The sequence below is a fragment of the Rhipicephalus sanguineus genome, chromosome 9 (genome assembly GCF_013339695.2).
Source record: "Rhipicephalus sanguineus isolate Rsan-2018 chromosome 9, BIME_Rsan_1.4, whole genome shotgun sequence".
Lineage (NCBI taxonomy): Eukaryota > Metazoa > Arthropoda > Arachnida > Ixodida > Ixodidae > Rhipicephalus > Rhipicephalus sanguineus.
Window position 1 is genome coordinate 25,411,084 of NC_051184.2, and position 22,355 is coordinate 25,433,438.

Below are 22,355 nucleotides of genomic sequence, written 5' to 3' on the forward strand. Positions count from 1 at the left end.
TAGAATACTCGACTGCCACTCATCAGGGGAACCTTTAGCTTGGATTTCGCTCTTTGAAATACACCATTGACCAGAAAACCCACCCAGTGGGGTATGGTGGGATGTCTGCTTGATTAAACGAAAAGAACTCATTATCGCATACTTTCGTTATGCTGAAAACATTGCGGTACGGTCTGTCGTTTTGTTTGCAGCGTAGCTATGCAGAGCGTCCGCACCCAGCTAGCGCACCTTGGAGGTACTTTCGATGCGGATGTGTATAAGGAGAATCGAGTGTTGTGGTGTTACGGAGTATAACGTTACAGAGGAACGTCCGTCCCTCTGTCGCGTAAGACTAAACAGAAAAAAAAAGTAAATGTGTAAAACAAAAATTCACCGTGGTGCTGGGTTTCGAACCTACGGCCTTATGCTCAGAAGCAGAGCATCCTGTCCACTGGACAAATAACGGCGCCTGCAGGAGGTGAGTATATGTGAACAATATGAATGTGTTGTACTGGAGATGCAAACAAAATATGAGGAGATCACTTTTAAATGCGCAAGTGTTTCTATGCTGAATCAACAACAAAAACGTTGTGCTTGTCCGTCCGCCTCTATGTCACATAGAACGAATGCTTGCAAATTACAAAAAAAAAAAAAAACTTTCTTGGCGGTGTTGGGAGTCGATTGCAGAGCGCGTATGCATCTAAGTCATGTAACTGCGTTGTACCGGCAATACAAAAAAATATAATAATAAAAGGATAACACTTACTGTGCCGTCTCAATGAGAAATCTGCGAGTCCGCCGGTCCCTCTGCCACGGGACACGATCATCACTATAAGGAAATGCGTGAAACAATAAAGAGCTCGCTTCGCAGAAATTCCGCTGTCCGGCGTCGGCGTTTGGTGAGCGAAAAATCAAGATGCAAATAAATAAGTAATAAAGAAACATTCGGTTCGAGTGAGAATCGAATCCAGACTGTGTGCGTGGCAAGCAGGTGTTCTACCACAGAGCGACGCTATTGCTTGAAGCTGGTGCAGAAAGAACGCTATATATGAATCTCATGTCCTCATGTCATGGGAGGAGTCTCCTTGATGCATGTAACGTGTGGCGGAAGCCTAGAATCGAATCGAGGCGTCAAGATGCGAATTGCCTAACGAGTGGGAGTTTGTACAAGAAAAGTATCCTACTGTTAGGAAGATTCGTCTCAAAACTAAGGATATAAAACTATAATGAAGTAGTACTGTAAAAAACTCGGTCTAACAAAACCCGATTTTACGATGTTCCCGATCTAAGGAAGAAATTCCAATTCCCCTCAGTGTTATCCCTCATGTTCCTCTCAATGCCCCTCAGGTTCAGTGTTATCAACCAGAATTGACGAACTAGCTTGGCCACCAAACACGACTTAACGAAGTTTTTCTAGAAATAGCCGAGTAAAAAAGCGGCGATTTCCTTCCAATTTTGCAGAGAGCGTGCGCTCTAATGCTGTCGCATTAAAACGACTAGGCACCTTACTCACGGCCCTAGCTTTAGTTTGGCGAGGCTGCACGCCACGTCCATGCATGGAGCAATGGCCTCGGCAGTCAGTAGTGCTCTTAGTACCGGATGGTGCTACGGTCAGCGGCGGTTGGTTTCGTGATTTCATGGCACTAATAGTATCCTTGCAACTTTCTGGCTCGACCTGCTCGCACAATCACTTCATTCGTTCTCCGCGTCACCGAATATCGTTCGTCTGTCATTGCCTCACGTAGCCCGCTTTCTGAACTGCATCGCCCGGACATGGTGCCCCCTGTGTCCGGGCGACATGGGAGGCTTCATGCCAGAGCCGCCCTCCCTCGCTGACTTTTCACATGTGCAGGAGTATATTGGTGGCAAGAGCAACAGTCTGGTACCCATAGGCGTGCGCACAGGAAGGGGTGGGTCTAATCACCTAAGAGGGAGGGCGAAATCTGCCCCGTACACTGACCCTTCTAGTCACCAAAGAGGGGGGGGGGCAAAATCTGCCCCATACATTGACTTAGTAGGGGGGGGGGGCGCTGCGATGAACCTTTGCCCCCCTCTGATGGGGAATCCTGCGCACGCCTATGCTGGTACCTTTTAGTAGTCGCTATATATATATATATATACATTACAATTTTAGATTTTCGAAGAGCCGGAAAATCCCTTTCTCGACTTTGCGAACTTCCCGATTTAACGAAATAATTCGAGCGTCCGCATCACTTCGTTAGATCGAGTTTCAACTGTATTTAAAAAGTCACATAATTTACATACTGTGATTTTTACCGAAATTAGTTACTGAAAAATAGGTGTTTTCATAAAATAGTCGAAGCCTTCAGCAAGTTGGCCTCTGACCCCGCCCCTCCCAGAGAAAAAATCCTGGCTAAGGGCCTGACTATAGCTTAATATTTATTACCGCATTTCTGTACATCATTCATTCCTCCCAGCTCTCAATTTCAACAAGATAAATCAAGAAATCACCCCTTTATTACGGATGTCTAACGTCGTGGCAGCCATTGTGTTTCACAATTCGTAGCGGGATCACAGCATCTATGTACCATTACCACTGTTTTATTTCGGCACAAACATGCTCTCACCAGCTTTCCGCGTTGTAACAAATATCGACATTCCAAGGCGAGAAGCTGCATTTTCCTCTTTGTTCATCGATCCGTAGACAACGTGTCACTGCATGGGGGAAAAATCAGACGGCAGCTTGGACCGCCAACACCAAGGCCCACGGAGTGGGCAGCTTGTCCGGCGTGAGCTTTGGAAAGTGAACAATCGTGCCCTGGCCGTTAGCTGCCGTCCACTTCAGCTCACCAGAGAGGCCGAGCAACGTGATCTTGCTTCCCGACGACAATTCCAGCGACTGCAAGTACAGGTCTTCGTCCTTTGGCCAACTCAGCACGAATGCGTAGACAGTGTCCCCATTGGTCGTGTACCAGACGTTCGGCGATGCCGCATCCCTGTGGTGTTTCCACGCCTTCGATCCGTAGACGGCTTCGCCGTTAACGGACAGCCATCTTCCCAGCTCATACAGCCGCTCTTCGAAGGCTGGCGTGATGGTGCCTTCCTTGGTGGCGCCGACATTGATGAGCAGGTTACCGTTGCAGCTGACGGTGCTTACGAGTTTCTCGATAAGCTCTCGGGTTGTGAAGTAATCTGACAGGCTGGCTTCGCGCCTGTAGCCCCAGGAAGTCTTGTCCACAGGCACGTAGTGCTCCCACTTGTGCTGCTGCAGGATTCCCTGCTCGCCGCCGCAGGCGGTGAAGGAGTCGCCGTGCTTGCATCGAACGTCCTTGCCCCAATTGTCATTGACCACCACCGTGGACCGAACGGGACTGTCGTTGAACAGCCACGCGAGGAAGGCGGTGCTGTTCCAGTATGATTCCGGGGCTTCCAAGTCCCCATCAGTCCTTAATACGTCGGGATGATACCTGCAAAGTGAAGGCGGACAGAGGCGTCGGTCACGAGGGGAAGCTAGGGTACGATCGCTCAACGGAATCGTGAAGTATTAAGGGCATTAATTAGTTCGGATAGCTGGTTCCACTCATGAAGGGAGGAAATAAAGGAGAAAAAAATCACTGCGTACGTTGCGCAGCGTCCCTTAATTATCAAGCGGAACTCCGTGAAGCCATTGCATTGCCCTTCGCAATATTTTCCCAACATGTGAGTTCTGATCGACAGTGTATTGGTCGAAAATTTTGGTTCGGCTGCGCTCAGTGCGCTGCCGTAGGTTCACTTTACACTACAGGCCTGCTGTTACGTGAGGGTCACGTGTTGGACTGTTACACTTTTTTTTTTGCTTCAGCCGTGTAGCGCTCTATATTGCTTCACATCTTGACCGCTAACAAAAGACGGGGGCAGTAAAAGGAACGACAACCTCCAACTAGGCCAGACTCAAGTTATTCTGAAAGTTCTGTATGTTCTCTCCGAAATTTTCCTTCCTAGGTGTTTTCAAGCATTTTCAAGCCATTAAGTATCCTCACCTCTCCACAAGTTCCCTCAGTTCCGGTAGGGTCTTGGCTTGCGGAAAGCGGGCCCTCGTGAAGCCCGTCTCCTTGTCGGCCAGATAGAGCGGGTGGTACCAGTCCAACATCGAGTGGTACACGCCGAAGCGCATTCCTTGCTTGCGCCGCACGGCGCTTGCCAACTCTCCCACCAAGTCCCGGTGAGGTCCGACGTCCTGAGAGTTCCAGTTGGTCGACGCATTTGACGGCCACAGTGTGAATCCGTCGTGGTGTTTGCTCGTCACCACCACATACCGAGCTCCCGACCTGCAGTACTCATCATCAACGACAGACACAATCTCACCGCGTGGACGCGTGCAGAGCAACCAGCCGCCACCATTTGAGTAGGAACGGCCGCGACAATCGCATTTCTGATGGCAGTAAAATACTACAGGCCCATGCATAGGCGTGCCCACGGGGGGGGGGGGGGGGGGGGGGGGGGAGAGGCGGAGGCCACCGCCCCAAATCATCTGAAGGGGCATGCTGAATCTGCCCCCTACATTTACTCAGTTGGACCTTTGACGTCACTTTTGAATGCGCAGGGTTACGGCTATACGCATGTTTCCTGACGATAATGGCGACCAACGACCCCTGATGTTGCATTCAAATAACTGTTGCGCCTTTACCCCGGAAAGCCGGGGAGAAGCACGTCATCGCTTCATGTTCATTTTTGCATCGATTGCGGAGCTCGTTTACTTTCGGACTTCACCAACGGAAGGGGGGGGGGAGCTGGGGTGAAACTTAAATTGCCCCTCTCCCCCTTATGGAGAACCCCGCGCACGCATATATGGGCCCGTGTACTGCGCGATGTCAGTGCATGTTAATACTGACACGAAAATTTTCAGTTGTCGTTTTTTTTTTTTTTGCGTCAAATGAAAGCTCAAGCCCTCAAGAGCCTAGAAAAGGTAGTGCTAAGCGCGAGTTCGCCCTGAAAAAGTAATTACACTGCAGCATGTTTTTAAAAGCTTGTTTCGGTTCCTACTGTGCCGTGACGTCACAACACGGTACCAGCTTCTTGTCACGTGCTCGTACAATATATAGTGACGTTTCCATGGCCGCTTCCTACCATGGCTCCGTTGGTGACGTACAAGCGGCCATTTTGGAAGTTTTGATTACGCACAGGCCATCTTGGAAGTTTTGGTACCTAATGTCACCATGACTAGCCATACTGCTGCGTGAAATCACCAGAATTTGTACTGTAGCCTGACATCAAGCTAGTGTCGATGTCAGTAGGTACGCCATAGAAAAATTAACTTTAATATCAAAATAAAATATCAGCATTTGCTGAGCTTCACCCTTGCTCAGAGCCGACACTGCACGCAGGAGATTTGTATGGCAGAGTAAACTCGCCTTCCAAGAAAGGTGTCAGTACTTAAGGTAACCCAGGTATTCAAAATTATCCGGACCCAGCGTCTTTCATGGCCTGAATCGCTTTGGAACGTTAAACCCCATAAATCAACCATCGTACTGTAACTTCTCGAAGAACAAGGCGTGCTAAGCAACGTCTCAACTGCACATCTAGATGTGGCGGCTTAAAGGGACACTAAAGGCAAATATTAAGTCGACGTTGATTGTTGAAATAGCGGTCCAGAAACCTCGTAGTGCTACTTTTATGACATGGAGGTGCCTATTTTGAAATAAAATCACGTTTTAGTGTTCCGCATCGCGTTAGCGCACTTCAAATCACCCGCCTGAAATCAGACTTTCATACGTCACTGCTGCCGTGCCTAACGTTGCCCGCCTTTACTGCGCGGCCGCTGACAGTAGCAGCAGTAGTGCAGCAGAGCGAAAGTAGCGGGACCCACAGCAGCAACAACGGCCATCGAAGCTTGCCGCAATCGCCGCAATGGATATGGACGGAGAACTTGACAACGAGACATTGGCTCGCGACGCTGGGCTCCAATTCAGCGACTTGAGCCCCGATGAACGCGGTATGCTGCTGAGGGCTCGTAGTGCCGGCGTCGTTGCATGCGGCATCTTGTCGAACTTTCTGTCAGAGTGACTTTCACGATTGCGCAAAACACACGCGGCAGTACGCGATTCCGAAACTACCACTGAGACGCGACCGCGTGAGCGAAGCAGGGCGCCGGGCAAAGCGCAGTTCGGCGAAAACGGAACCTTTGAATCACGCGCGCCGTTCCCCATGGCAACGCCACAGAGGTTCTTTTTTCCATGAATCAAACGGAAACGAACAAATAGCATTTTATTACGTCTTTTAATGCATGGAAGGTTCTTTTATTTTATTGCTACTAGTTTGATTACGAGTGATTAATTCTAGTCAGATTCTCTCACGTCATCAGGATCATTTCTAAAATGTCCCGCTCGTGGCGCTCATCGTGTGATACATTTAGCTTAATTTCTCGGTAAGTAGGGCACTGCTGTTGATAATATTGCCGTTTTAGACGTTGTCATACATTGAGCTTTCACTCTGACATAAATTGTTATTTGCCTTTAGTGTCCCTTTAATAATAAAAAATCTTTGATATTCCACACCCGAAAGCCATGGCTTCTCTAAAGGAAACTACATCTTCGTGGAATGTCCCTGTATTTGCTGTCTGGATGTCTTGAACGGGTACCAAATCCTCCTCATACGAGCTAGAGCTTTTGTATTCCACGCCGATGGTTATACGGCCGTCGCCGCGACTGCAATTTGCACCCGGCAACCTCCTGCTCTGCATAGCATTCATGCCACGGCAGTATAGGTGTGTTCAAACGGCCGTTTCATTGCACTGTCGGACCCGTCCTGTTCTATACAATATAATGAACCTCAGCACGAAGGTTAACCGTGCGTTCATCTGAACAGCAAATGCATGCTGCCCCCATGGAAACTCACTTTTCGAAGATGTCGGCCCAGCGGTCCGGGTCGAACAGTTCGGCCGTGAACTGCGGCGCAAAGTCCTGGTACGTGAAGCCGGGCCTGTAGTTGCGCTGCATGAACTCGGCGTACTTCGGCTCCTTGCCTTCGCGCCACTTGTGCCAGAACCACTCGCCGCCGAAGCTAGGCACCGAGTAGACGCCCCAGTGGATCATGACGCCGACCTTGGCCTCGTCGAACCACGACGGCGTTGGCCGGGTGTCCAGCGACGCCCAGTCGGGACTGTACCGCCCTGTTGGAGGCAGGGCCGTCGCACTCGCCAGTGCGACGACTACGAGGAGAACGACGCCAGACATCATCTCGTCGCTCTCGTTCCACAACAGGACCTCGTCTCTCCAAGAGTACAGGTCTGTTCCTTAAGCCTCGTGCTGCTCTTTATATACGCTCACGATCGGGTTATTCCAAGAAATCAGTGTATTCACCCTTGATAGGGGGTCGTTATGTAAGCAGCGCGCGGGTCCCGGGTTTAAAGCGGTGGAACCAGTTCCGATGTCTAGACAGATCGATTGTCACGCCATGATAGTGTATGTCCCTCTCGCCCATCGCCATGCCTGCCTCACGGCGCACTTAATGTTCCCAAACAACTAAAGTGGCGCAAGAAAGGCGAGAACGAGAAGTCAACAACACGAGCGCATTTTTTTTTGTTTCTTTTTGTACAGTGATGTAAACATCTGAGGACAGACGCCCGTGTTCTTGACTTGTAGTCCTTGACTTTCGTCTTTCATGGCGCTTTTTTTTTTCTTATCTCGAATTACCAACTAGTTCAGCAACCTATCCTCATTATAGATAACGTAAGGTTCACTGTCCGTGCCCCCCCCCCTCCTTTGGTCTGGTCGGCCCGGAGTAAAATACAGACACCTCTGAGCTGCAGAGAGAGCCGTGGCGACACAGGGGGACAAGCGCGTCCGCACGAATTCATATGTCATGCTGCTTTGCGCGGCGACACACCGGACGATATCTGGAAGCCACTGCAACCGAGCTCACACCGGCAGCCAGACAGGATCAGCGGGCAAGAGGGCCCGTCTCCTCTCCCGACACAATGCGGGGCCTTACGTCTCTGCATCGCCAATGCCGTCTGACCCCCACCGCGCAGGGATACGGTAAACACAAACAAACCCCTCGGGCGGAAAGCCGTGCCGTACTGGGCGGAATTTAGTGACGTTCCGAACGTGACGACTGCGGCGAGGCTTGGCAAGCGACCTCAGAAAAAGAAGAAAAAAAACTGGCGAACCTGGCGTTGTACGTCTGAAGAGACTTATAAAAACCGAAACTAGTTTTATTGCACGCTTCCAAAATTGGACGTTAAAGCTGCTAAGGCTATGCCAATTACACTGCATGCTTATTAGAGGCCGCGTAGGCGTCACCAGCAAGCTTTTTTGCATAAACACGGAGTTTAAAATTTTTGTGTTTTAGAAAAGTTGCGCAAGAATTTACATATGTGGTTTGTATGTTGAAGAAAAATAGGGCACACTTTCTTGCCTGCTGTCCAACATCTAGCATGTATACGTGTTAAGAACAAAGCACGTGCTTGTATATGATGGGCCCGCTTTAGGTAAAAGCCTGATTTTCAATGGACGAACACGGGTGCAAAATACGTGTGGGATGCGCTACCAGCTGTGCTGGAGCGGCGGTCACTCGTATCATAATTACTACAATTCAATTATAAACTACAAATAACGTTCCTTATGCTTTGCCTGGCTTCATTATTACCTCCTGGATTCATGGAGTTGTTCCTGCATTAAGTGTCATATTAAATGTCAAATGAAACTTGTGTTGTACAGCTTCTGATGTGATCTGTAATCCGCTCCTTCTGTAATGCCTTGATACGCGTTTATGGTATATTAAATGAAATGAACAAAGGACTGGAGTTATGGAGATGCAATACTTAGCTCAACAAACCAGCAGGCTGTGCTATAACATTGCCTTGACGTTGGCACTTGAATATTTGCTGAGGCTTGTGGTGCAATTAGGCAGCGTCCAACGACGCTCAATGTTAAAATCATGCTGCTTGAACCCAGGACGTACTGGGTTTTTATTAGCGAATTCTGGAGCAGTCTTTCTCAGTATGGCCATCGGAACACTGCTGAACCTTGTGAAGTTGTCCGAGCCCTAGACGACAGCCGTTAATTGCGCAGTAGTGCGCCTGCGCACGCGTCACTCGATCCCCATTTTCTTCCCACATTTTCCTTCCCCATTGTAGGGTAACAAACCAGATACAACGTGGTTTAACTCCTTTCATTTCCAATCCCTTTTCGCTCGTTTAACCTGTTCCCTTCGCAGTGTCGCCTTGTTTGTTTAACGTGTATCTTAGTATATATGTTCGCGACTTTTCCCCAAGTTTTTTTATTCAAATATTCGCATGTTCGTAAAAAAAAGAAAAGTTGGCAGAAAACGCGTCATTTTTTCTCACCGGCACGGGCCAATAGCTATATCCGCGCACATCGCGTGATCGTTACGGGTACTGGTTAACCCGAGGCTTGAACATCCTAAAGTAGCTGTCCCGGAAGTCTTTTTCCTCGTTCTTACAAGTTGTCTGCTTGCATCCTCCGTCCGGGACGTCACTGGACTTCTTTCCCGGCGCACCGAACATCCTGAAGTAGCTGTCCCTGGTGTCACTCCCCCCCTCTTCTGTGGAAGACCGACGCTTTACGGTGACCCTGACGTTGAGCTTGGCGTCGGGGGCGAAGCACCGCGAGTCGAAGACAAGGCCGTTGCCTCGCGCCATGGCCGCCTCGATGCCTTCCAGGACGGAACTGGGCCTGCTCGTCCACGTCAGCGTGCGCTCGTCCTCCCCAATCTCCAGCTGATAGGTGAACTCCTCGGCATCTTTTGGCGTGCCCAGGTTCTGTAGCAGCACGTGGGTGAGGTTCAGGCTGCCGGATTGCTGCCTCGCGAGAACAAGCAAGAAGTGTTGGCCGAAGCACGACTGCAGTGTCCTCACTTCGGTGCGCCGTACCGTCTCCGGGTGCACGCCACGAACATAGACGAACCCGATCTTCTCGCCTGCAAAATTCGTTTTAAATGGCCACTAAAGTGAAGAACTAAATCGAGTTACAACGATAAATTACTCTTTGAGAACTCTATTGTTAATTCCACCATCATAGGTTCTCTATTTGAAGAGGAAATGAATGTCAAAGTTTTATTGACGAGTGTCTTTTGCGCCGAAACTTCCGCCCCTGAATGTCAATGTGGCGTCAGCAATTCCAGTCTTCTTGCGTATTTCGGCATCAATGGCTCAATACAATTTCCCGATTCTTGCCATATTTAAGAATCTGTTCATGTTTGACACACGGAGGTGTCTCAGAACGCATTGTGTAGGATTACTACGCGGATACTTATCTTGCTTGGCTTAACCGGGCGACGTTCCTGTGTGCAACGATAACACAGCCGTCGTGGGTATTGCGTTTGTTCTACACATAAGGCTAATGAAAGCTCAAGGTTAAAAAAGCCCCCCCCCCTCCTCCCAGGTATTCGGAGGAGCGGGAGAAGCCACTTCTGCTTCCCCTCCACTCTGTCTCTTCTCATGCTCCCGTTTACCAAGTTTTGTTACACTCGAACACCTAGATATAGTTTTAAGGAAGGGAACGTCCTGACCTGTGGCCTTTGCGGTAGTGGAGGCACGGAATCACTCACCACGGTATATAGTCAAGCTCTTGTGGTCTTCACGGATGTGCGCCATCATATTTTTGAGCGGGCCGGTCCACTTGCAAACCTCTGCCACGAATACGCAGGCGCATGGTCTGTTAACGACAAAGACAAAAAAAAAGGTAACGAAGATGTCACCGTGTCTTTATTTACATATGTATATATAGCACAGTTTCAGAAAGGAGGCGTCAGAAGTCGGTACAAAATAACAAAAGAGACATCAGAGAACGGAGATATCAGGAGTGGATACAAAAGAAAATTAAATGTCGCAAGCCTGCTACATATTACATACCAGGCAAACGAGCTACAAGAAATGCAGGGCAGTACACAAATACAAACGGTAAACTGTAAAAAAGTAGACTTGACGTGAGTGAGCTGAGACCCGCCGCGGTGATCTAGCGGTTACTGATGACACCTTCTTTCTACCGTTCGTGGCCTCCGCGATTGGCACTGGCGGCGCGCCAGTGCCGATCACGGAGGCCACGTACAGTTCGTCAGCGTCCGAAACGGTCCAACCTGGGTCCAACGCAAGGCGCATCTCGCGACCATGGAAGCGCGTGTTTGGCATTAAATGTTCGCAAAGTCGGAATTTTTTCGGATGCATATATGCTCGTACAACGCTACTTGTCGGCTTTACATCTTACCTGAGAGACTTAATTCCACCATCGCGAAATATCAGAGCGAAGCGTTCATATCAAGTGTTCTCGTTTTACGTTTTTCGTATCGCCGGAACATCGCGTCCATATGGTTGAGATAGATGTATTTACCTTCTGCAAAGGTGGTTGTTTTGCCCATAGAGTTTCCGAAAATTAACTAGAGGGGACTCTGGCGCTGCGATCGTTCAGCTACCATGGTACAACCATGGGAATGATGGGTAGTACACAAATTGGCCCATTCTTCGTGCTTGCGGCTTCAAACGTACTTGTGGCTTTGTTTATTGCTGTGTTTTGGCGTTCGTTTCGGATAAAAGAATAGATCGTTGTGAACTTCGTGACCAGGTTTGATTTGGTGAGCCTAAAAAGGTTAAAGCGGTGAAGTGGAACTGCTGACTTTTGCTGAACTTCGTTTTCGACAAAGCGGATGCAGGCGACGCGCAGCCAAACGGAGCCGAAAGAAGCGAAGTTTAGACAAATTTGTGTACTACATTCCCATGCTGGCTGAAGCGTCATGGGTTGCAGCTCCCATAGACACTAGCGCCAGAGTTCCCTCTAGGAAGTATTGTAGGAAACTCTGTGGTTTTGCCCAGTGGGTAAGGGCAAGAAAGACACTCGGCTTTCGAGTGTCTCGAGACATTCGAAACCGCCAAGAAAATTTATTTCATTTTATATTCTTTGTAGCGATTCGGTTTACGTGACAGAGGGACATGCGGACAGTTTTCTCGTTGAGACGGCATAGAAAAGATCACGCATTAAAAAAATAATAGATGCAACCAGATCCATTCCTTGAAAGCCGTCGAAACGGCGAAGCTGATGCCCCCCCCCCCCTCTCGTCAGGCCTTTCTGTGTTTCTGCAGGTCTTTCTGTGTTTTACAAGTGTATTTTATAAGTATTTATTATGTGTTGTATCGTTGCTCTTTTTTGACGCCTTATATGTTAAGCTATGGGGTGGGGCATGTGAGTAGTCTTGGCCATCCTGGAAGAACGATAGCCACAAAGAACCTGCACCTGTATTTATACTCCCTTTCTCAGCCTACTGCCAGCAGACAGCTGCGTTGTGACTCGCGTTTCCACTCTTGTAGACAGTTGCGTTCCGAGTTCTGACTCCTGGCGCGCCTCCCATTGGCTCACCCTTTCCACCGAGCATCACCATCGCCACTTCAGGCGCGCCTCCCATTGGCTAACCCTCTCCACCGAGCATCACACTCGCCACTCCAGGCGTGCCTTCCATTGTGCTAACCCTTTCCACCGCGCATCACCCTCGCCACTCCAGGCGTGCCTCCCATAGAGTTTCCTAAAATTAACTAGAGGGGACTCTGGCGCTGCGATCGTTCAGCTACCATGGGAATGATGGGTAGTACACAAATTTGCCTAGTCTTCGTGCTTACGGCTTCAAACGTACTTGTGGCTTTGTTTATTGCTATGTCTTGGTTTTCTTTCGGATAAAAGAATGGATCGTTGTGAACTTCGTGACCAGATTTGAATCGCTGAACCCAAAGAAGATAAAGTGGCGAAGTGAAACTGCTGACTTTTACTGAAATTCGTTTTGCGACAAAGCGGCTGCAGCCGACGCAGAGCCAAACGGAGCCGAAAGTACGAAGTTCAGACAAATTTGTGTACTACCCATCATTCCCATGCTGGCTGAAGCGTCATGCGTTGCAGCTCCCATAGACACTAGCGCCAGAGTTCCCTCTAGTAAGTATTGTAGGAAACTCTATGGTGCCTCCCATTGGCTAACCCTTTCCACCGAGCATCACCCTCGCCACTCCATGCGCGCCTCCCATTTGCTAACCCTTTCCACCGAGCATCACCCTCCACTCGAGGCGCGCCTCCCATTGGCTAACCCTCTCCACCGAGTATCACCCTCGCCACTTCAGGCGCGCCCCCCATTGGCTTACCCTTTCCACCGAACATCACCCTCGCCACTCCCTCGGCTAGACCAACGGTGGCAGACACCGCACTTCTCCCATTGTCTGACCCTCTCCACCGAGCATCACCCTCGCCACTCCCTCGGCTAGACCAACGGTGGCTAGACACCGCACTTCCCTTTCCATCAAGCTTCACTGTCTCCTTTGTAGTCAAGGCATAGCCCTCTTGCTACGATGCCTCACCCTCGCCACACCGCAAGACCTCGCAGCTAGCGTTGAGCGAACACCGGCGGACGCAAGGGATACACTATAAGAACAGTTTCGGTGTTAAAATTGCTGCCCTTACAGGAGTTTATGTGCGATATTCGCGCATTGCGGGCGGTAGAGATGGAGCGTGCGTGTGAGCAATATATAGCAATTTATAGAGATACTGACCTGAATTCACACGTCTTCTCGTGGTCCGGTTTGTCAAGCAGGATTGGCTTGGCGGTGCACCCATAATCCGAGTAGTTGCATGGGTATGGAAGCTTTTCAGCCACTTTCTCCATGGCGAGCGCTCGGACGTTGCCTACGCAAGGAGATATATGTGAGCCGTTTCGACGAGAGCAGTTACAAGCGTTAATGCGCAAGCGTCCCTGCCTCCGCTCGTCCGTCTGTATAACGTAACGCATAACAGTAAGCCAATGGGCCGGTGCTGGAGACAGCAGAGCAATGAACAGTGGCGAATGCCCTGGCCTACCGCATCTACTTTCATACTACCATCAGTATACTAAGCAAAGGGTAATGTCTGCTATTGTTACCTAAAGGGGTCACGACATTTACGCTTTTCAGCTATAAGTAGAAGTAGAGGCTCTATTGCGCCTGTACATAAATAAAAAAATGGACTGTAAAAGAATATTTCTTTGAAAAATGAACCTCAGAAGTCGCCGGCCCAGAACCACGCCCACCGCCGGCGACCGCCATTTTTTCATGGCGTCTGTGAAGTCATGTGCTGCATGGAGCGGAGCCGTCTTCTTTTACCAAATTTAAGTTTCAGCGCTGCAAAACGTTCCATTGCATTGCCACTCTGAAGAAAGCTGAAAGAGCAGAGATTGTACGCGCAGATGACCAATCGTTCGCCGGAATGCAGACGGTCGCGCAGCAAGCAGCTTGTTACGTCACAGCTCGCGAGTTCGTCGATGTTGTCCGACTCTCAGGCCACTCGCGTGTTTATAAAGATATTCAATTGTAAATTAAATGGTCGATTAAATGCGCTTAAATTTAGCTCATATGATAGCTGACGTTTGCTAACGTTGGGCAACGTATGCTATTGTTCACATATGTTGGTGAAACGACGTGATTCCAAAGATTACGTGCGCACTCTCTCACAGTTCCCCGAAAGGGAGTGCCCGCTTCAACTTTTTGTCTATATGGCGCATGCATCAGTTAGATCCACTTGCAAATTAGGTGTACATGTGCCTGAGTACACGTGAATTGCATAATACCGGCAACAATACATGTATGCTGCGTTCACGTGACCATGCATGGGGCCACAAACTGCCGCGACCGCCACTGTGAACACGGGGAAAGGAATATTTTTTCACCATGTCTGTCGATACGGAAAAATGCGCAGTATAGCGGATCGTCGCTTTCCCCACCGTGTGACCATATGCTTATATATTTTATACTACTTACAAGCTATATACCTACGCACAGTCATATTCAACTGAAATGCGAATAAGTTGTCTAACCAAAACGCGTTCTTTCGCTTTTGTAGTTAATTGTAATGTCAGCATGATTTATTTGGGTTCGCATGCTTAGTCTGGAGCCCCAGACACTATTTTAAATCCGCATAATTACCTTTGCGGGACCTTACTCTCGATTTATCACTCGCGGGAATTGTTGGCGTTCGATTTCTCTTGTTCGTGTTCGATTTGTCCATGCCTCTTTTCCTACACATCTACTAAGGGCGAAAGTACTAAGGGCGTTGCAGCGTCCCATTGACGCCGTATCTTCAATACGGCGTCAATGGGACGCTGCAACGCTCCTGTGGAACCTTGTTGCTCTGCGGGCGCCGGTGACATGTTCACGACATCACGTGATGACGTGAACATACGACGTCACAGAGCGCCAAATCTTGTGACGTCACCATACGTCATCACTTGACATTGTCACCTGGTGAAGCGTTTGCCGATCAAGGAGGCAACCCGCCACGGCGGTCTAGTGGTTATGGTGCTCCACTGCTGACCCGAAGGTCGCGGGATCGAATCCCGGCTGCGGCGGCCGCATTTTCGACGGAGGCGAAAATCCTTGAGACCCGTGTACTTAGATTTAGGTGCACGTTAAAGAACCCCAGCTGGTCCGAAATTTCCAGAGCCCTCCACTACGGCGTCCCTCATAATCATATCGTGGTTTTTTGGGACGTTAAACCCCTACAATTAAAAAAAGATCGCGGACCAGGTGAGGTGCATAAAAAAAAAGCTTGCAATGCATGCCTGCGATCCTGGAGGCAGTGCAACATTACTTTAGGTGCAGAAAACTTTTGTAGGGGGGCGGGGGAGGATCAATACATCGACTGAGAAGAAAGAGAAGATGGCTTTCGCCGTCGAGTCGGCTTAGGCGAATGCCTATCCCCCGTAGTGCGTGAGAGCCAAAATTAAAGGATCAAGCAAGCAAGTAAGCATAAGGGACCCCGTGAGTTACATTTTTTAAATTGATTTGTCGACGATGAACTTACTTATGCTTTGCCTGCAAAGCGGACACACATCGACCTGGTTGCGACACGGGAAGCACAGCAAGTGGCCGTTGACGCATTGCGCGATGGGCGGCATGACCGGGTCGAGGCACACCGGACACTCGAACACGCTGGTCAGCGCCGAAGTCAGGTCAGTGGAGGACCGAGGTCTCGAACTTGCGCTCATCGTGGGGCTGTCGGAGGCTGTGTGGTCTGACGTCAGAGAGCAGTCCCTTTTGAAACAGTGTGAAGATGTGGAACACCTGTGGACAATCGGCTGAAAGAAAAAAAAAAGCGGAAGGAGGCAACATATAATCAAGTTCGCGCTATATAGAGTCTTGTCTGTTCATCGAGCTAGAAAATGCGTTACGATTGAGTGATTGCATGTTAACAAAAATTACTCGCACTACTTCACTCGACTGGGAACAACATATATCTGGTTCTTTTGTCGCATGATTTAGAGAAAAACGATTTTAGTTATGTTCGTGAATCACTCTTTAACAATTTCAAGATCACCCATAGTCACTTCTGTCACTTCAGTGCTGTACAGACTCTTCTGCTGCATTTTGCGACGTCGCATTGAGACACGGGCCGAGGAAGTTCTAGGGGAATTCTGCAAAACGGCTTCCGGCCAGCACGATGCCTGGAGGACAACTTGTTTGTTGTGACGCAAGCTATCGGACCCTAATGCTGGCGTTTCTCGATATATTGCGTGCCTATGACCCAATGGAGCACCGCGTACACCCACCAGCCTGCAACAAATTCTGGAGGCAATTGCACGCAAGCAATGAGGCAGTGATCCAAATGGCAATGTGACACAACCGATAAGAATATCTAAAGGAATGCGACAGGGTTGCCTCCTGTCCACGCTGCTCTTTATGCTCCTGGTGGTTGGCATGGAGAGGAAACTTACGGAAAGCGCCACAGGCTTCAGCCTCACCTACTGGGTTCAGGGAGTGATTCGTCCACACCGCCTGCCAGCCTTATTCTGATCCTACGACATTGCGCTGCTGGCCGACAACACAAAGGACTTACAGCTACTGCTGGACATATGTTCAGAGGAAGCGCGGGCCATCGTCCTTACGCTTCAACCCTGAAAAGTCGGCGTGCACGGTTGCGGTGAGTCAAGAGGACTGCACGCAATACACTGAAAACAGGCTTATGCTCCAAGGAAATCCTGTAGAATGGGCAAACACCTACATATACTTGGGCGTGACATTATGTGCTGCACCGAACTACCCCCACCACTATGGCAACGAACTTAGGCGCACGGCAATATGAAAACGTGCTTTCCCAAACTCCAGGGCACCTTGTGCCTTTCACAACTTTGAGGTCGCCAGAGAACTCTGGAAATCATTTGCTGTCCTGGGCCCTGACTTTTGCAAACAGTGCAAATTAGCGATTGCATAAACGACAGCGTGAGCTGTCTGCTACATAAGTTTGGTCGCAATAATGTGCGTTGATAGTTGTTCTTTTACAGCGAAAGCTGTTATCAGATCACACCAACAGCCGATTTTGGTGGCGTAGTCGTCCGCCGCTGTCGGGGTCCGTAGCCGCTCTCGCTCACAATGAGAAGAAAAAGATATTCAGGATCTAGCGGGATTTGAACTCAGGCCCTCTGCGTGGCAGTCGAGCGTCCTACCATAGAGTCACGCATGTGCTTCAAAATCACTCGCCAAAACAGCCTATACAGGCGTCATGTCGGTCAGGGAATGACGCTAAAAGAGTGAAATAACAACCAGGCGTCACAAAATGCGAAAACCGACCACCGGATCGGTTCTCCTCTTCTGGGAGTAATAAAGATTTAATCAATCAATCAATCAATCAATCGATCGATCGATCAATCAATCAAACACTCGATCGATCAATCAATCAATCAATCGTTCAGACAACTGCGTAACGAGTGTGTGGTTTAAAGCTTCCCATCCATTACACGGGGCTTGTCCATAATTAATCAGCCAGAGCAACAACAAAGTGCACGTAATGCCTCACAGATTCTATAGCGGGTACTTCGTTTCTCCGCAGAATGATAAATAATGGCGTAGTGAGCGGTTGGCTACTTCTAAAAATTGCGATGATTTATCGCGTAGTGGGCACCTTCAAACTGTACTTGTAGTATATATACTACCCGAGTTTACAATGGGCAAGGCCACTCTTCTAGCTTTCGGTGTGACTGCTGCATGTTCCACGCAGGCGTTTTTTTTTTTTTCCCCGTTATCGTGCTTCATCCCTGCCCGATATCGATTAACGTATGTTAATTTCGACGAGCATGAAGTAGAGGTTCCGCGTCCTGCTTGAGGTGATACGGAAGGCATTCACGTGCCTTTGGACACGCTGCCAAAAGACGATAGCAGAGCTGGGAGGGAAGCGATGCAAACAGCCTGGGAGTGAACAGCGACTACGGCTGGCGACGAGAGGCTCGATACTGTTTGAGGTATTATGTGCAGCTTGCAAAGCGGTTATTGTCTGATATCCGCCTCACACCGTTCGTGGATACCAAGCATGCTTTTCAAATCACTTTTCATCACGAAAAGGGACGAGCGTGAATGTGGGCGCCTCCTCAGGTTCCTTGCCGTAAAAATCGTTCTATATAATGGCAGAAACGCGCAGGTGGTGTAGTGATATGACGTCATGGGCTCGTCGCATATTGAAACTGTGCCTTATAGATTTTTCTCTGAACTTGCGCTATTCAAAATGCAGTTTATGGGCGCTTTGTCGTCGCCTTTGACGATACATATATCAAGTTCATTTCATTCTCTCTTTTTTTTTTTTGCGAAATCTTACAGTAATAATGTGTTTGATCTAATCCACTTTCACTCGTATCCGCATGCGTGAAACTATATCCTGGAAAGTTATACAAAATATTGCTTTCCATGTTCACATTAAAAAGGGCTAAAAGCGAAGTACCCAATTCAGTAATGAAGAGGCATACTACGATCGGCACCAGAATGTGCGCAGTGCACCTACATGGCAGAGTTACTGTATATGCTTTAGGGAGTTATTTACACTTTATTAAACGACTGTTCATCATATCACCTGCAAGCTACATATACAGCACCTAATGTTTGAATACGGAATTGTTGATATGGCATCTTGGATTCGCGTGTATGTGTTTGTGTGCCTTTCTTGTACCCGCGTTTCTATGCGCTACCAACAATATTCCAATACATGTACACTCGCTCTCTCGAAAGTTAACTCTCGACTTCAACGTGTACTTGACGTGCTTACACTGGTTCCACTGTCTGTTTGTGTCTTTTTTTTTTTTTGTCCACGTTTTTCTCTGCGCTCTACTTCCACCACTTTCACTCAAGATATATACCGATAATCCCGCATTTCCGTCTGTGTCTGCCAAACGATGTGCAGGTGGCTTCACGACTTCATTCTTATCTACGCAAGCGTCTCCATAAGCCGCAAGCAAAGTGAGCATCTCCACAAGCGAGCATCTGCGTAAGTAGAACAATTAATCTCAAAGTGTCCAAGCTCAACGTAAAAGCCGGCGATGAGCTGGCAAGCGGCGGTCGCCAGCGACGCTGAAACTGCTCGGAGTGCAAAGATAAGCTCTTAGCCGTGATGCTGAAAACAAAAAGCTAATTCGAAACTCCATGAATGTCTTTCTGTGGCGAGCATCACTTGAGTTTACGCGACTGAATTCGAGGTGGACGTACTGCACCTTGATCAGGGCCACATCTTCACACCGGCGCTGGTCAACACCGAAACTATGGCCGTTGCCGATGGGAACGGACGCCGCCCGCGGACCGCAACTTGTCTGGATCTGTCGTCAGGCCGGCGGCGCTCGCCACCGACGTGATACCAACAACCCTCCTCGCTTCCTCCCCGTGACGTCAGCGCGGGTAATATTGTCTTATCAATAGAGTGTATAGTATATTGTGTACTTATCACGCCTTCCGCACTCGCATGTTCGCGGCGCCGGCGAGCCTTTTTCTGCATCGGCCGCCCATGTCACTTGTATGAGGTGGAAGAGAAGTCCACTTGCTCGGCTTCTACTGAACCTGTTCCGCCGAGTGTTGCTGCACTTGATAGATGTGTAGGCGACGCACAACGAACGTGGGTAAAAAAGTGTTAATTGATATATACCGCAGTTGTTTGCATAAATTAAGGACTTCTGGGGGAAAAGCTGCATGCAGCTATTCCAATGCTTGCGCACAAAAAGAAAACGAAACAAAAACACGCATTACATGCATCTATATTTAATTTTACGTATATAAAGGGACACCGTGTACACAGCCGTTCTGAGCCATAAGATAGACATTAGGCTGCGAAGAGCTTTGTAGTAAGCCATGCTTCAAAAATAATTTGTCTGCGTGCGTGTGTGCGTGTGTGCGTCTTATTTTTGGAAAATACAGGTTCTTTGTCGAAAACCTATAACAATCACACTCGTGTCGTTTTCGCACACGAACTCGGCGTCGATACGGAAATATGCGGCAGCTAAAATGACATTGAAGAGACTAATTAGCAAAAACTCGTTAATAGCAGTTGTTTATATGGGAAAGTTGTAGTCAGCGACAGTTTATGGCATAGCACTTTTTTGTTTAATCGCTAAAGTTGCGTGATTTCAGATATTCATAATCGACTTTTAATGGCGGTATCGAAACTGACCGCACCCGGCCGCGTATTTGACAACCGTATGCTGCAGAACGCAGGCCATATCGTCTGCTACTTGTCTGCTACGGCGCTCACTGGATACCGGCCGCGAACGTCATTTCCGCTTTGAGTTAATTTTTTTTTTTTTTTGCACGGCTGTTAGGGCAACGCCTGAAGCGATGCCTCGCAGTAAAAAAAGATGGCGGGGGAAGAGCGACTGGGAGGCCGCCGTTTTGTGTTTTGTGAATACGCCAGTGATCGGATTGCGTTTGCGTTATTTACAAACTACTAAAGCCGTAAGTAAACACTGTCTATCTTTACATGCCGATCTTTGCTGGCTCCATTTTCTCCACATCTTCATTTTCAATTGAAGGGTAGCAAACCAAGTCCAACATGGTTATTCTTCGGGCCTTTCCTTTCCCTAATTTCTTCTCGTTTATCTGCTGCCTTCGCGTTGTCTCCTAGTTTGTTTTAAGATATTCAAATCTTTATTGAAATACCCGCATTCTCACACACACGCAAACACACACACACGCACACGCACACACGATGAGCTTGTCGGCACAAGCACGCAGTTCACTGTCTCCCATCCGCACAGGCCAACTCATATCCGCGCGCATGATCACGGTACTCCGGGATACTGCTTCGTCCGGGGCTTGAACATCCTGAAACAGCTGACACGGAGGTCGGTATCAACGTAATTGATTATCAACTTTATGCGGTATCAAACGTATCAGTCGTTTGCTTGCGTTCACTGGTGTTTTGTATACCAGTGTCTTCAACGGTTCTTTTTCGTCTTTCATTCCTCTACACGCCTTTTTTCCTTTCCCCGGTGCAGGGTAGCAAACCAGAGGCTTCCTCTGGTTGACCTCCCTGTCTTTCCTTTATCTCTCTCACTGGTTGCTTGGTTGGTCCTTCAATAAACTGGCGCAACACACCCCGGGAAATCGGCTATGAGTCTGGCGGCACCATGTTTTACGAAGTGAATAGCTTAATAAATAAATGTCTGGGCATACATTTAAATAATGATAGAAACAACGAAACAAAACAGAACAACAAAAATAATATGCCACGGCTTGCATCTTCCATCCCGGACGTCACTGGACTTTTTTCCCGACATATCGAAAGTCCTAATGTCGCTGTCCGCCGCGTTACTCTCCCCGACGTCACTGTCCGACGTCACTGTCCTTTGCTATAATGTCCTTAGCGTCACTGTATTCGACGTCACTGTCCCTGGCGTCACTGTCCCCCTCTCCTTGCTTCTCGTCTGTGGACGACTGACGCTTGACGGTGACATTGACGTTGAGCTTGTCGTCGTTGGCAAAGCACCGGCGATCGAACACGAGGCCGTTCCCTCGCGCCATGGCCGCCTCGAAGCCTTCCGGGACGGAACTGGGCCTACACATCCACATCAGCGTGCGGTCGTCTCCCCTAATCTCCAGCTGATAGGTGAACTCCTCGGCCTCTTTCGGCGTGCCCAGGTTCTGTAGTAGTGCGTGGATGAGGTTACAGCCGAAATGTTCCCTCGCGAGAACAATCATGAAGTGGTGGCCGAAGCACGACTGGACTGCCCTTACACCGTTGCTGCTCAGCACCGAAGCTATGGCCACGCAGCCGTCGCCAATGGTAACGGACACCGCCCGGAGACCTCGAACTGTCGTCCCTGTCGTCTGGAGCAGGACAAGAGCCTAGCCAACGTGACATCACCGGAGGTCGCGCCGGAAGTCTTTATCATAGAGCACGTATACGTGCATATACTGATTACGTCTTCCACGGAGTCGGCGAGCTTTTTTTCTCTACCTCGGCAATTCTAGGTCGCGTGCTGCGCTATGATGTTTGGCTAGCGTGTTCAGTTTTAGTTATTTTCTACATGTAAACAAAATGTAGTTCTACATGTAAACACAAGGCTTAATGTCAAGGGGAGCCCTCCCCCCCCCCCCCCCCCGGGGCCCGGCCTCCCCTCGGCAGTATGACGGTGGCACTGCGGCACCCATTTGACAAGTGCTGGAGTTGAAT

The 22,355-nt window shown here is 49.0% G+C and overlaps 2 protein-coding genes across 2 annotated transcripts; both read right to left on the reverse strand.

Annotated features, from left to right (window-relative positions):
- Positions 1-2,661: 2,661 nt before the first annotated feature.
- LOC119404795 (tissue alpha-L-fucosidase) lies at positions 2,662-7,154 on the reverse strand. Its single transcript, XM_037671466.2, has 3 exons — positions 6,814-7,154; positions 3,960-4,247; positions 2,662-3,407 (listed from the first exon to the last, which is right to left on the reverse strand). The coding sequence occupies exons 1-3, from the start codon at positions 7,152-7,154 to the stop codon at positions 2,672-2,674; spliced, it is 1,365 nt and encodes a 454-aa protein (XP_037527394.1). The 3' UTR covers positions 2,662-2,671.
- A 1,014-nt stretch (positions 7,155-8,168) lies between these two features.
- LOC119404796 (E3 ubiquitin-protein ligase sina) lies at positions 8,169-16,025 on the reverse strand. Its single transcript, XM_037671468.2, has 4 exons — positions 15,741-16,025; positions 13,460-13,592; positions 10,489-10,595; positions 8,169-9,858 (listed from the first exon to the last, which is right to left on the reverse strand). Exons 1-4 carry the CDS (start codon positions 15,922-15,924, stop codon positions 9,308-9,310), a joined length of 975 nt encoding a protein of 324 aa, XP_037527396.1. The 5' UTR covers positions 15,925-16,025; the 3' UTR covers positions 8,169-9,307.
- Positions 16,026-22,355: the final 6,330 nt, after the last annotated feature.

Excerpts from the sequence above, each read along its gene's own strand:
- LOC119404795 (XM_037671466.2), bottom strand. The coding sequence starts at position 7,154 with ATGATGTCTGGCGTCGTTCTCCTCGTAGTCGTCGCACTGGCGAGTGCG. Across the intron at positions 4,248-6,813 it reads TGGGCCGACATCTTCGAAAA|GTCGGGAGCTCGGTATGTGG; the intron begins GTGAGTTTCCAT and ends TGAGTACTGCAG. Across the intron at positions 3,408-3,959 it reads CTGAGGGAACTTGTGGAGAG|GTATCATCCCGACGTATTAA; the intron begins GTGAGGATACTT and ends TTCACTTTGCAG.
- LOC119404796 (XM_037671468.2), bottom strand. The coding sequence starts at position 15,924 with ATGAGCGCAAGTTCGAGACCTCGGTCCTCCACTGACCTGACTTCGGCG. Across the intron at positions 13,593-15,740 it reads GCTTTGCAGGCAAAGCATAA|GCAACGTCCGAGCGCTCGCC; the intron begins GTAAGTTCATCG and ends CTCCTTGCGTAG. Across the intron at positions 9,859-10,488 it reads GAGCTTGACTATATACCGTG|GCGAGAAGATCGGGTTCGTC; the intron begins GTGAGTGATTCC and ends CGAATTTTGCAG.